The 14,879-nt window shown below is 39.1% G+C and overlaps 1 protein-coding gene across 1 annotated transcript in view; it reads left to right on the top strand.

Annotated features, from left to right (window-relative positions):
* RBM27 (RNA binding motif protein 27) overlaps positions 1–8,784 on the top strand; it is a 63,534-nt gene extending 54,750 nt beyond the window's left edge. The window contains exons 17-21 of the mRNA XM_061616955.1: positions 875–979; positions 1,082–1,273; positions 4,002–4,088; positions 4,506–4,616; positions 5,510–8,784. Of these exons, the coding sequence (XP_061472939.1) occupies positions 875–979; positions 1,082–1,273; positions 4,002–4,088; positions 4,506–4,616; positions 5,510–5,596 (582 nt within the window). The 3' untranslated portion in view covers positions 5,597–8,784. The remainder of the gene's footprint in view (positions 1–874; positions 980–1,081; positions 1,274–4,001; positions 4,089–4,505; positions 4,617–5,509) is intronic.
* Positions 8,785–14,879: the final 6,095 nt, after the last annotated feature.

Raw genomic sequence — 14,879 nt, 5'->3', positions numbered from 1 at the left:
TTTATTGTAATTTTATTGTAATATTGTATTTTAATCTTGTTTTGTTCACCGCCTAGAGAGCTATTCGCTATGGGCGGTTTAAAAATGAAATAAATAAATAAATAAAATAAATGAATGCTGGAAGTATCTCATGACCAAGAAAGTGTGTTTTGGGTGCATGCAATGTGCATCTCCTTTCTGTTTTCATAGCAAGTGGCAAGCTGCATTGTTCATCTTCTTGAGCATACTAATTCCTTAGCTGTTACCCATAAGAATAAAAGGCATGTCTCAGTCAGTCCTTAGGGAAATCTTGACATATATATTCTTAAATATCAGGAAAGATGTAGACAGAGTAAAATTGAGGTTTTTTAAAACTTTGTAGTTTTTTTTCTAAAACCTTGCTTTATTTTTTTGAATTGCTCTATCAACTTCTCAAATCTGTTTCTGCAGCCACAAGCGTTCTAAACTTTTCATCTAAAATCTGAGATTTTCTGAGAGCCTGCAGTTTGCCCAAGATACCTCCAGGGGTCACATGCCATCTGAAACATTGTTGCCCACCACTTATTTCAGTTCTGTGAAATAAGTATTTTATCGCCATCACTGCCTACCTTAATATATTTATTAATTTAATTAATTGTATTAGATTTTTATCCTGCATTTCCTCCCAAAGAAGCTGAGGACAGTATGACATTTTATATCCCTCGCTTTTAGATTTAAAAAAATGCCCAAGGGAGTTTGCAGATAATTTTTCCAGATAAGACTCTGAGCCCTGGCATGATGGGTATAGCAAATTAAAACCCAAGACAGAGCATCTTAGCATGGAGCAAAACAGAATAAAATGCAAACAAATTTGCTTTATACTCCTTTTCCCCCTCCCCCCGGTTTCCCTTTCAAGGCACAAAAGGAACTTTTAGACGCAGAGCTGGACTTTCATAAAAGACTGTCTTCAGGGGAAGATACAACCGAATTAAAGAAAAAGCTCACCCAGTTACAGGTTGAGGTGAGCTTGCAAAGTTATATAACATCTTGATTGTGATATGTTTACTGTATAATATGCAGCACAATGTTCATGAAAGATGAAGTATATTCCTTTTGTCTGTAGGCTGCCCGCTTAGGTATCTTGCCTGCAGGTCGTGGAAAAGTCATGTCTGCCCAAAGCAGAGGAAGAGGTCGAGGTCGTGGAGGGAGAGGGAGAGGTTCAGTGAATCATATGGTGGTAGACCACCGTCCCAAAGCACTAACCATTGGTGGCTTTGTAGAAGAGGAAAAAGATGAGTTGCTGCAGCACTTTTCAGTAAGTTAGTAGCTTGTAACTAAAATTTAATTGACTTGTTCTGGTTTCTATTGTGTATTCTAGAATAATATTAAGGGATGGTTGTCCTAAAACTTGACTTCCTTCATTTCGAGTGTAGTATTGGTTTGTTTTGTCGTTAATCTTGTCTGCTTCCTAATTGAAATTAGAAATGGAATTGCGTTGTGTCATCCAGCATGTGGTTTACATTTGAAGGAAATAAACTCTCCCAAGGAATATCTATCTGTAGCTTCCACTTCATTGTTCTTCTGGAAACTGCTTATCCAGACATGTCTTATGGTCCAAGACATGTTTTTAGTATTTCTTAGTGGAACTGTCATGGTTTTAAAGCTGCTCTGAATGACCTTATATATTTGTCAACTTTTTAATCAGGCTGACTTATTTTTTTCCCCAAATGAAACTGGTCTAGCCAGTTTCCATGCGAGAGCCTAGCACCAAGCTGCTGCCATAATTTGAGCCCTTTCTTTACAGATAGGTAGGTAAGAGTTTCAAAGGGTCTACAAACAATTAGCAGTTGAGTTGACATAGGTTTGCACATTTTTTTCCTATTTGATCCTGGGTATTCCTTTCCACCATTTTCTTCTTGTCTGTTATATAACTATAATGTGACTTGAGCATAAGTCTTTTTAGTGGCAAGAACATGGTTGATATCCATTTAGCACTGTTGTACCAGCAGCGGACATAACACTCCTGCAAGAGAAGGCAAGATCCAGTTTCTGGGAGTCTCCCTCCCCCAAATCTGCAGAAATCACCTTCCTTCTTATTCCAGGAGTGGATGCCTGTTGTTGGTGCAACAGTGCTATTTGGATGTCATCCTGTGAACAAAAGTAAAATTTTATTATGGAAATAAACATAAGTGTACTCACTTTTTTAAAAAAAAAAAGTCATAAAGTAGACGCCAACCAATACTCTTACTTTAGCAATAGATGTTAAAATGCCACAGGTAAAGCTACCAGATCTGGAGTAATGACAGACTAAATGTTTTGTAACTCTCTGGCTAGGGCTTAACGTCAAGAAAACATGCATAGGGTTAGGCTGTATATATAGTAGCCTGAATGTGACCACTTTTAAGAAGCATGGTCAAATCTCTGTCAGCTTTCAGTAGTGTGTGGCCGTGGAAGCCCTTCACTTATAGCTGTGATGATTACAGTAAGATGAAAAACTCTCATTATGAAGGGAAAACACTTTGAAGTGGATGATGTGGCAATCCTACAACAGATAAGAGATGTTGATTTCTGTCTACTTTAAAAGAAATTTCCTCTACCCAAAGAAAACTTCCACAAAAAAACCCCTGCCACCAGCTAGTAAGTAGTCTGATGCCAGGCCCACACACTATGCATGCTGACAAGTGCAAACTACACCCGCAGTTGGAGGCTAGGTATAGTTCTGAAAGAGGAGGGTCACAAGACTGCTTGGGATTCTGGTTACTATGCCACAAATAGCTTCTTTTGTAATGACAGACTAGGCAGCTTCCTTGGGGCAGACCTAATAGAAATCACTCTTAGCAAATTGTCATACTCTTCAGCAAAAAAACACAACTACAACAATCCTATGGTGCAAAGACTTATGATCCTGTTATGGATCCAAATCCTTAACCATAGTAGTTGAAGTTGGCTATTGAAAGAATATGGAACGCTTGCTGCTAACATTTAGCCATGTATATTTCAATATAGCATCTGTATAAGAGGTGGGGAACCTGTGATCCTCCAGATGTTGGGACTCCAGCTCCCATCAACTCTAACCATTGTCCATGCTGGCTGGGACTGATGGGAGTTAGAATCCAACAACATTTGGAAGGCTACATACGATGATGATGATGATGATGATTCATTACATTTATATCCTGCCCTTCCTCTCAAAGGGAACCCAGGATGTCAAACACAGAAGTGATAAAAGCAAATCCCCCACCCCTGATCTATAGTAGGCATGATTTTAATAAGTGATGTTCCTGAAATAGATGTCAGGCTTGCTACTGTGTAGTACATAAAGTAAAAAATGTTTCAACCTCATGAACACTTTCCCTCTTTCTGGCTTGCTGCTCACTTTGTATTCCATAGACACCTTCCAGAGCAAACCTGGGGAGGGGTAAGGCTGCTGGAGAGAAGAGAAACCAGAAGTCCCATTATCCAAGTGGATTTCCACTGAATAATTAAATAGGCATTGGATGTTGCTTTTTGAATTGACTTATTCCAATAAGGAATAAAAGATGCCCAATTTCTAATGAAATTAGACGTGGCATTCATTTTCCTATCTACAATGCAGAATTATGATTACCTTTCTTATAATTATTGTACCCCATGTTTTATGGAGCCAAAGAGGGTGTTTCATATGCCTCCAGTTTTTTTTTCTATAAATGGATGTTGCTAACATACAGATGTTTTTTCTCCATGTGACCTCTCATGCCCCATAGTTATGCCACCACCTTTGTAGATACAGAAAAGTCATTTCCCAGAATCTCTCAAAAATCTCATTCAACTGCTTACCAAAGTGTTTTAATTCTATAACTGTTCCACTAAATATGCATGAAATCAAAAGTCTACCTATGGCATCTCCAACATTTCATGGTATAATGCCACTAATAACAGGTTTTGAATATATTTTCTTGGATAGCAATATTCAAAGAAACATAGGAACCCAGGTTCCATACTTCCATATTAGCTAGTTACTTCCCCAGCTTTTTAAGATCTTACTAATACTATTTGTCTTACAGAAATTTGGAGATATTGAAGGACTTCAAGAGCAGGATTCTCCTTTAAGTGTTGTCCTGACATTTAAATCCCGTTCTGAAGCTGAAAATGTAAGTAAATAGCTTAGAAATATAAACAAACATTGATCTCTTTTCTCAAAGATATACTTACTTTAAGCAAAACTTCCAGCTGAATGAAAGCTATCAGTTAATATATGTTGATGGATACTGCATAGATAACATGGCTGAAAGTCAAATATTTTCCAAGCATTGAATATTTGACCCCTGTTGCTATCTCTAGACTAATCATTGATTTATAATTCAGCCAATGTATAACCTTTTAAAATTATAATTCAGAAAAAAAGCTTGGAGTAGAGAGTATAAATACTGATTATTATGTAGTGAAAAAACTTCTGAAGTACAAATAGATTCAGTGGAAATCCCTCTGCTGTGCCAACAGATGGCATACAACCACTGATTCTTAGTAATTAGTATTGCTGTCTTTCCCTCTCAAATATCATACTTTAGGCTGCGAACCAAGGATTAAAGTTCAAAGACCGTCGACTTCAGATATCATGGCATAAACCTAAGGTACCCTCTGTGTCCACAGAAACTGAGGAGGAGGAACCCAAGGAGGAGGTAATGGAATAATGTTTGAAAGTAGCTTGTCTTTCAAAACCTCTCTGAAACACTTTTTTTGTTACGCAAAACATTTCTGTGGAAACTTGCTGGTCTTATTGCTGTTTTGAATTCATTATAAGAACTGTTCTGATGACAAATTTAGCTAATATTAAAAACTATTTCCAGAGCCACATCAATAAAACAACTGCATGACCAGTAAAACTCATCAATTAAAGTCTATTTGAAACAGGCAGGTTTTTATAGCCTTTTCAAATACTGCAACTGAAGGGACCAAAGCATCCCTTACGGAGTTCCATAAGGTAGGGGCCACTATTGAGAAGTCCCTGTTCCTAATGCCCTCCAATTGCTTCAGCGCATTCAGAATCAGTAGCCACACTTTGCCACCTAACTCTATTTTTGATATGTTTTCTCTGCATGGTTTGACCCTAGGGTATAACATATTTAGAGGATCATCAGGAACGATTTTAGCCACATAAAAGTCCAAAAGAATCACAGATACGAGCCATCCTGTTGCTGCAGGCTATCATCTATTGTAGTATGATTTTTTTAATAGCAAAAAAACAGATGAGAGAGCCCCAAATCATTGATGAACAATTCTCCAATTTGATTCCAAAGAAGCATGAACTGAGATACAGTCCTGGAGAACTCATCAGTTTATCATCTGTAGTGCATGGAGAACTTCCTTGTATTGTATATAGTGGCTATAGCTTGGAGAATCTGTATTTGTATCTTATAATGTTGTATTTTATGTACACATACCCGCACCTGCTTACATGTTGTTCATGTTTAAATAATAATTTTTGATAGCTCTTCATTGTCACTTGGGTTCCTATGGCTTTGTCTTGTGTAATATTTTTTGTATAACCATATTATATTTTGCCATTATTCAGGAGACCGAAGCTTCAGACTTATTTTTGCCTGAAGACGATGATGATGAAGATGAAGATGAAGATGAATCTCGTTCCTGGAGAAGATGAAACTTGAAATGGAATCATATAGTTTTTGAATTGTTGAACTAAAACTTTTAAAAAATATTTAAAGGAAGTCAATGAGCCAAAAATTCATTTTGTTTTTTGTTTTTCTTTTCATATACACAAGACAGCAAGTGTGAGTTTGATATATAAACTTAGCAAAAAAAGTAGCCATGATCAGACAAAGGCCAAGAGCTGCAAAGATGGTTGTAGTCCTCTAAAGATGAAATGTATCAGTCTTTCAAACCCAACTCGTGTCTATTTTGTTTTTAAAATATGGATAGTTTTTTAAGCTATCAATTACTTTTCGGGCTTTATTTACTAATGCGGAGTCTGAGATGAGAGCTGTCCATGAAATTCTTTAGTACATCAACATTGCCTGGAATTTGCTCATTCAAAGGTCCCTTAGGTGGCAAATAAGTTTCACTTCTGTCAAGAATTACCTGGCGATTCTGCTAGGTAGCAGATCTTAGATAGCTGAATATAGGAAAACTGACCTCATTCACAATCATATTAGCTAAGAACTTCTACCTAGCAGAATTGCAGGATAAGACTACCCAGCTAACACATTCAAACTAGTCAGCACTGATGACAGCTACTTCTGTCTAATATTTTGATTCTTCTCAATCTAATCTTCAGACATAGCCCAGTCTTACTACTTTTTGGATGCAGTTGACCAACCACTGCTCCTGTATATTTCACATTTACTTCAGTCAAACGTGGGCTTCCTGTACAAATCCTATTAAAATGAACAGAGCAGTTGTGCATGGTGAAAAGCTGGTGTTGGTAAATACGTTTAGTGCTTTTTAAAGTGCCCCACCATTTAAACCATTTAGCTGTCTGTGGCTGAATAAGCTCTTTTTAACGTTTTAGGTCAAACCTCTGCAGTATTGAAAGCAGCTTATTCTCTCTTTAGCCCATAAAGCCCCAAATCTAACATAATCCAATTTTAAAATATTAAATACAAGACCAGCACTTGGAATAATATTGTGCTTAATTCCTAAGCAAAGCAACTTTTATAAAACAAAATGCTAAAGAGAGGAAAGTAAGACAAAAATTAACTTAGAGGCTTTTTACCTGCATGCTGTTTGGTCATGCCTTCCCTCCCTACCCCTGCATCATTTTTAAAGCACCTATAGTAACTGGTGTAGATTTATATATTTTGACTTGTGAGGACAACAGAACTTCATACATGACTCATGTCAATTGCTGCTGTTAAACCTAAGCGCATTATCCTCTACTGTAGACGTAAGACAGTAGTGCCATTTTATATAAAGAAGTATGTTATGCCACAGCATTTTGAATGTTAAGATCAAAGGAGGAGAGCAAACACTATTGTATCAACTCTTGTGGTACTAGAACACTAGTGTAAGCAAACAGGAGCAAACACATCCTTTTTAGAAGTCCTATATTCAAATGTATTACTGCAACTGGTACTTGATTCACTCTAAGTATCAGAAGCACTAAATTTTATCTTGACTAGCTCCATGAAGTCAAGCACTCTGTTTCTCCTTTTGGGTACTGTTGTGTGTGTTGTATATGTGAAATCGAAGCTAGTATCAATTTAAATTCCAGTCACACTCAGAGGAGTGTAATCAACATTTTTTTTGCCCTTTACGTGAAGGCCTTTGTTTTCTAGATTATTGCTACATTCCGACTGATGTTGAATCTTGCTGAATTAGGTTAGAAGAAAAAGCACGAATATTGCACACCTTAACAGGCAATCCTTGCCCTTCTCCCATTGCCTGTAATATCTTCGGAATGCCTGTGACTCAGTATGTGGCCATTGCATATACTGGCCCATTGCAGCAAAATGCTTGAATCTGAACAGTTTAATCAAATGATAGAGGGAACAAAGGATTTATATATGTGTGTGTGTGTACATATATATATATATATATATATATATATATTGTACAGGGTTTTCTTAAAAGTGTATAATTTTGTAAATATTTTGCTTTTTTTTTCTGTACTAAAACTACCAGCATCTAGATTTCCATAAGAATTCTTGTATTTTTGTATTTGGAAGATTACAGTGAGTGAATGAAGCTGTAAGAGAAATTTCAACAGCCTTTGGCACAGTTAGACTGGATGGGATTCCTTTTCATATGGTTTTAAAATAACATTTTGTTAGCACATTGTTCAGCATGGATGTCCTTGCTCAAAGTGTTGGCTTTTTTTGTGGGAAGGGGGGGCAAGGGGAAAATATTTATTTAGTGAGTTTTTGCTTCTTTTTTTTGTATTTGTTGGCTTACATAAATCCTCTAGTGACATCTTAAATGTGATTTCTCAGCCCAGAAGCACAAAAATGAGTTGTGCCCCTAAACTCATGTATTGAAAGCATACTATTACGTTACTGAGAATGTAAGTGATGGGCAGCATAGTGGTAATTCACTTAATACAAAGGAGAAAGAAAAACTACTTCAAAGTGACCTTCATTTGGACATAGCTGTGGAGCTCCCTGTGTTGTGTTTTAGAAGTTAGGATGCCATTTCTGTTTCTAAGTAGGTTACTTCTGGTAAATAATATTTTTAATTGCTGTGAATTGTCACTTCTGCATTTATAAGCTATGATGGATAGCATAATATAATACCTGCTAAGAAGCCATTCTAAAATAAATTGCTACTACACCAGGAGTAAACTTCACTGACCACTTTTTGTGTAATCCCATTGCAATCCAGAAGAATGCCACAATGTAAATGGTCTGTGAATCACCCCCTAAAGCTTTACAGATATTGATGTTATTACTATATAAGCTGACAATTTAACTGTGGTATAAAATCCTGTTTTGTTTTTTTAATCCTTGAGCATAAAAAAGCCTAGCATCTGAAAACTGATTTGAAAAATATATGCCCGCAGTCAGTGGAGATGCTTCAACAGTTTTTAATAAAATCATGTGAAAAGGAATAGTAAATTCCTCTCAATGTATAGTAAACTTGTATTATAGTTTTTACAAGATTGTGAACTTGTGTAATAGTATATTAGAAGATATTGTTGGATTTCTAACTGTTTATACATTTAAATTCATACATGTAATGTTTGTTTTATTGATTACACTCTGAATTTCTAAGATGCATGTTGACTTTTTTGCAATAAAGAGATAACATGGAATGGTTTGAAATTACAAACAAAAAAGGCATAAAACGAATTGCAATTTGGAAAAAACCATTCCAAAAAAATTATAATCACAAAAAGAGCTGTATTGCTTCATTTCTTCTGAGATGTACTTGTGTGCATGCTTGAAGGCGAGGGGGTATTTTTTAACATATATAGAGGCAGCTGGAGAGGAGTTATAGTTCATTTGTGATCACTACATACGCAAATGTTAGGTATCTGTATTGAAAATAGAGGGAGTTAGTTAAGCCTGTGATATAGATTGGAATACTTGCCTTGGAATTTTGCATCTTAAAAAAGGCATGTCCTTAATATACATGCCAACTTAATATATTTTTCAGCTCACAATAGTATTATACCCCATCCTTCCAATGTATTTGTATTGCTCAGGGTAGCTTATAACAATTAAAAACAAAACAATCACATAAAATTAAATTGGCAAAAAGCCCAGTTTTTAGTATGTGGATAAAACCAATAATGTGCTGTCAACCTATGTTCATATTCAACTTACTGTATCTGAAACTAGTTGTGGTGTCCTCTTGATGAAGATGGTGTAGAGGGGAACACAGTAAGAAATCAGATACTAAGACAATAGTAATTGAAGAATATTGTTCGTAGTTCTGAAATTCAACACTTAAAGAGACTAATTCATGAAAACAGATCTATTATGAACTCAAAGGAGGGTACATGGGGTATCAGGGCTGGATCTGCTTAGCTGAGTAATGTTGCTTCATCTGTTTTTAGCTGTATCCTTTAAAACCCAGCACAGTATAACAGCCAATTCCTAAACTATAGGCAGGGGGTGTGATAGTGTGCTATCAAAGAATCACAATTATGGAGAAATTAAAGGCTCCTCTGAGTACCCACTAACAAAGTTGTTCACTATGCCTGTATATGATTCCCTGGTCTGGTCTTGCATCTAGTCAAGGGCAGCTAATGAGTTCTTGTGATGGCAATTCTTTGCTTTACTCTAAAAGTAGACCTTTTAAAGTGTAAATGACCTTTTTTCTAATTTTAATTCAGAAGAAATACCCTGGCAATCAGAAATTTGGGGAGCTTAGAAGTTTGATGCAGCCTTGACCTTTCTCTACATAGATTAATGAGAAATCTGTACATGTTAAAATGGCTGTCATTTGCAGCCCCAAATGGCTTCTATGTCATTGCCATTCTTCAGTTTACATACCTACTTAAACAAAAATAATGACAGTTCATTTATGAAAAGTATCTTAATTTTTTATTACCAAGAACATACTTGAGTTAGGTCATGGATTCTGTAAAACCATTAGCATGGTATGCCTTCATATGCTTTTTAAAAACTTAGAAGAAAATGGTGAAAGGCTTTTCCAATTCCATGCTAGGGATCATTAGGAAAGGTATTAAAAATAAAACTGATTATCATAATGCCTTTATATAATTCTATGGTGTGGCCACATTTGGAATACTGTGTACAGTTCTGGTCACCTCACCTCAAAATAGAATATTGTAGAGCTGGAAAGTTTCAGAAAAGGGCAACTAAAATGATCACGGGATGGAGCAACTTCCCTATGAGGAAAGGTTTCAGTATTTGGGTCTTCATGGTTTAGAGTAAGGTGACATGACAGAAGTGTATAAAATTATGTGTGGCATGAAGTAAGTGGATAGAAGGTTTTTTCCCTTATAATGTTAGAACTCATGGACACTCAGTGAAACTGAATGTTGGAAGATTCAGTACAAAAAGTATTTCACACAGCGCATAATTAAGCTATGGAATTCACTCCTAGAAGAGGCAGTGATGGCCATCAACTTGGATGGCTTTAAAAGAGGATTAGACAAATTCATGGGGAATGATGGCTATACTCTACCTCCATAGACAGAGGCAGGATGCTTCCAAATACCAGTTACTGGAGACCCTGGAGGAGAGTGCTCTTTGCGTTCAGGTCCTGCTTATGGACTTCCCACAGGCATCTGGTTGGCCACTGTGTGAACAGGATGCTGGACTAGATGGGCTCCTGCCCTGATCCAGCAGGCCCTAAGGTTTTTATCCCAAAAATGACAAATCTGAAATCGGGGCCAGTCTATAGCACTCTTCAAACTTTATGGAAATGGAGAAGCTGCCACAGGGCAGCAGGAAGAGAGCAATAACCCACCCTGCCATCCCCATTCTCATTGCTTTCACCAAGTTGGAAGGCAACTGCAGCAGGGAGTGCTTTGTATCAGCACAGTCCCCTGTGCATTTTGAAACCTAGTATGCTTATCCCTGCTGTCCATCCTCCTCAATGTGGTAACAACCATTTCCATAACAGCTTTCATTTTAGCAGAATGAAATGGTAAAGCTATTCCTTCATACTGTCACTTGGGCTACTGGTGGAAGATTGCATTTTTAATGTTCTTCCAGGGGGTGGGGGAGATATGAGGAAAACCTACATATAGAAAAATAGCATGTCTGAAGACTTGCCTTGAGCCCTTCTGACTGCTGTGCTCATTTTCTATGTGGAGGGATTTTCCTCCCTACAGGAGCATAATTGTTTTTGGAAAGCCAATCCAGGGAAACTTCATTTGATTCACATGAAATATATAGCTTGGCCTTTAGAACTCAGCTCTTGTGTTCCAGTGCTGCTGTAATGTTACCATGGGGAAGGTGAAGGAATGCCTGGTTGGGCATCCATCCTTCCGGATTTGTATGTCCCATGTCAGTGAGACAGTCTGTCACCAATACCCTTGTGGAGTGAGGGAGGACAGTGAACTGAATCAATGTTAAACAGGAATATATTCACTGGGTCTCAGTGACAGAATATACGTAAATTTCAAAGTGCTTTCCCTTTACCCCACATATTCAGTATGGCTGGATTAGCACACTGAAAGAACATCAGGGGGGGGGGCTTTTCCTCTACCCTCTCATCCAATGGCTGTAACCTAGAAAAATACAGTAGTTTGTGAAGAACAAGCAAGCTAGAATGGTGGTCCATACATACAGCAACTGTTGAGAAATTGGGATCTGCTGTGATCTCTTTGAATGTTTGCACTTCTTAGATTGAATGTCTGTTAGCACAGACATGCTAATAGAGGAGGAGACATGCTCTCAAATACTCCACAGGGTGTTAGAGCTAAGCAACAGCAGAACCTACATAATGCACCTGGGCTTTGCCTGTAGTATTTCAATCTGCAGGTGGGAGACTGCTTTCCTACACATTCCCATGTGGAAGCCAGTCCGCACTGCACTATTTTCAATGGGATGTGCATCCAAAGGCACATTCTGCCACAGCTAGTTGCACATAACTAGGGCAAGGGCAAGTAGCACTGGAGTGGCAGCAATAAAACTACCACAGTGTGGCAAGGCAGACAGGCAGGATCCACTTGGTTGGGCAATGGAGACACCTGTCTCCCACAAGAACTGCTTATACAGCTGCCGTGCTTGGGGGAGATCCACAGAACGGGACCAGTTTGGCAGGGGAGTGGGTGATGGAAAGTAGATTCAGAGGACTGTGTGTACTGTGAAGATATTTTGATTGAGGGCTGGACAAGATGATCTTCCCATGTCTTTCTGACTCTGTGTTGGAGGGCTAACCCTACATTGCAGTAGAGTTTAACAACCTGCTTCAGGTGGCACAATGTGGAGGGTGGCAGGAGACAGATGAAGGCAGGAACAGTGGCACTGCCAAGTTTGAGTGGACCCTGGGCAAGAAGCTTGGGGGGGAACTCCCTCTCCCCCCCAAAAAAAAATCCTGCCCTGGTTGCGCTTTTTCCCACTTACCAGGCAGAGGGAAGGGAACAAGTGAGTCCCTTATTCTTTCCTTTGGGGTTTTTTTTTGGGGGGGGTGGAGACCAAGGGAACGTTTCCTTCCTGCCACCTGGACTGGGGGTGGGTGGAGTGCTTTCCCCCCCTTTTCCCTCCAAAATGAAAGACAAAGGGGCCAGACGTCCCTCTACTCCCTTTTTCAAATCTTTTCCCCAAACTAGAGGTTGTCAGCATGCAGTCTCAAGCACACCCAAGAATCTCTCTAAATGATGAGGAAAAGGGACCCATTCTTCCTTTACCTGCCTACGGGATGTGGCTGGGAGGTGGATAACCAACCTCAGTCTCCCCCAGCCCTTTTCTTCTCTGCCTCAAGAACGCTGGCCTGTTGGAGGAGCCAGAAGGCTTGGCCAGCTAGCCCTACCTGTGAAGGAGAAGAACTTTGCTACCAGTGCAGCTGGTTTCCTGGTAGGAAGCCTATTGATCTGGAGGCTGCCCTTGGGCTGCTTATTTGGGGTGTGACAAGGGCTCAGGGTGATTGGCTGAGGCTTACTTCTAGGTGAGAGTGTAGGTCAGCAGGATGGGGATATGAGTTAACCTGGCTTCCAAGTTAGAGGTGGAATTCTGGTGAGCTGCTTCTCAAATGCATATCCAATGTGATTGGTGGGTATTTTGTCATTTGGCTCTTTTATAGTGGATTGATTGGTGAATTGTGTTATTTGTACTTTTATTGTTATCTTTCTTTTGTATAAATTGGTGTTCACTGCTTTGGTGGCCTTTGGGGCAAAAACTGGTGTATACATTTTTTGAAAAGAAAAGAAACTTTTCACAGAGTAGGCATGCCATTGCAGTTGGAGCAAAGCTCCAGAGAGTCTCACCCGCTACCTTCATTTCTCAGGGTGCCCCTGAGGCCACTCCACTCTGAGGAATTGAAGATGGTAGGAATGGCGTGTCTAGAGTTTTGCTCCTGCTGCAGGGTCACGCCTATTCTGAAAAAAGGGGTGTGGACTGCTCCTCTAGCAGTATTATGCAAGGGAGCGGGGGAGGCAGGCACTACCAAGCCCTCGACTGACACCCTGTGGTTGAGCCCTAGTGGTTCAGGAATTGTCTGAAAGATGCAGCAAGACTTTTCAAAATGCTGGCCCTAGCAGGGAGTGGGGACAGGCTGCTATCTGAGCCGTGCATCAAGCAGCAAAGCATCTTGGGCCAGGCCTGTGTGGTTGTTGACCTTCAGGCCTTGCTTTTGCAAGAGCTTCCCATCCTCATGTGCAAGACCGAAAGTGTTAGAAGGCCTACCTGAGATAAGAAGGTACAAAGATGGTGAATGGTTTTATGTGCTGGCAACATTCTTTTATCCCATGTGCCACCAGTGCTTAACCCTGTACTTTGGGGGTAATATTACTGGCCTACCATGCAGGGTTGTTATATAAATAACTAAGACGGTTATCTGGACCTCTCTGAGCATTTAGGAAAAGCACAGAAGCATCACCATCATCATCATTCATCCAACCATACATTCCCACTTGTATCACCTTTCCTCAAAGGAAGAGTGCCCAGCTATGCTAGAGTGTGACTTTCAGCAGGCTGCTTTACTTATGTCTGTCAGGCTTAATTTCATCCATCTTCATCTGCAAGCTGAATCTGAGCAGAGGTCCCCTGGGAGGAAGGTGAAGCGCAAAACAAATCCCTTTTATTGGAAATAGTACAGAACAGTCTTTATGTTAATCCATAGATAAACATATTTAAAAGCAATATCTGTTGTGACCCTAGCAATCCTCACCCAAGAAATGTGATGCACTTGATAATATTTTGGGCATTTTATTTTATTTTCAATATAAAACTAAATGCGCCTTTGCAGCAGCAAGACAGATTATGATGATCTTTCAGTTTTTTAGACATTGCCTGTATTGGTTTACATTATTTTTTCAGCTAGTCTTTTCTTTTAACCATACTGTAAAATGAAGATTCATACATTTATTTAAGTTATTGTGGATTTCTCTTTTTGGGGGGGAGTGTTGCTGCATGGATAGAAAAAGCTGATGTGGCATGTTTCGCTGGGCTGCCTTGACACAGCATGCTTAACACAGCAGCATCCTTCCACCAATGCAATTTCCAGTACACAGGTGCCTCAACTAGTGCATATTGTTATTTGTAGTTTTTTGTAACCGCCAGTGTGTAACCCCACTGCTGAAAGAATTGCACTGGCTGTCCATTAGCTGCCGGATCAAGTTCAAGGTGCTGGTTTTGGTATACAAAGCCCTATGCTGCTTGGGACCAGGATACCTGAAAGATCATCTTACCACTTATATACCCAAGTTGATTACTGCACTCTGCAGGTGAGGGCCTCCTGCAGATAACATCTTATCAGGAGATTCATTCCACACAACATAGGAAGTGGACCTTTAGCACTTTGGAATTGCCATCTCTGATATCTTTTTTTTTTTTTTACAATAATTTTTATTC

This window comes from Rhineura floridana, chromosome 3, assembly GCF_030035675.1.
Source record: "Rhineura floridana isolate rRhiFlo1 chromosome 3, rRhiFlo1.hap2, whole genome shotgun sequence".
NCBI lineage: Eukaryota > Metazoa > Chordata > Lepidosauria > Squamata > Rhineuridae > Rhineura > Rhineura floridana.
Note: the sequence above shows the minus strand (reverse complement) of the source record. Positions and strands in the feature narration are given on the sequence as shown.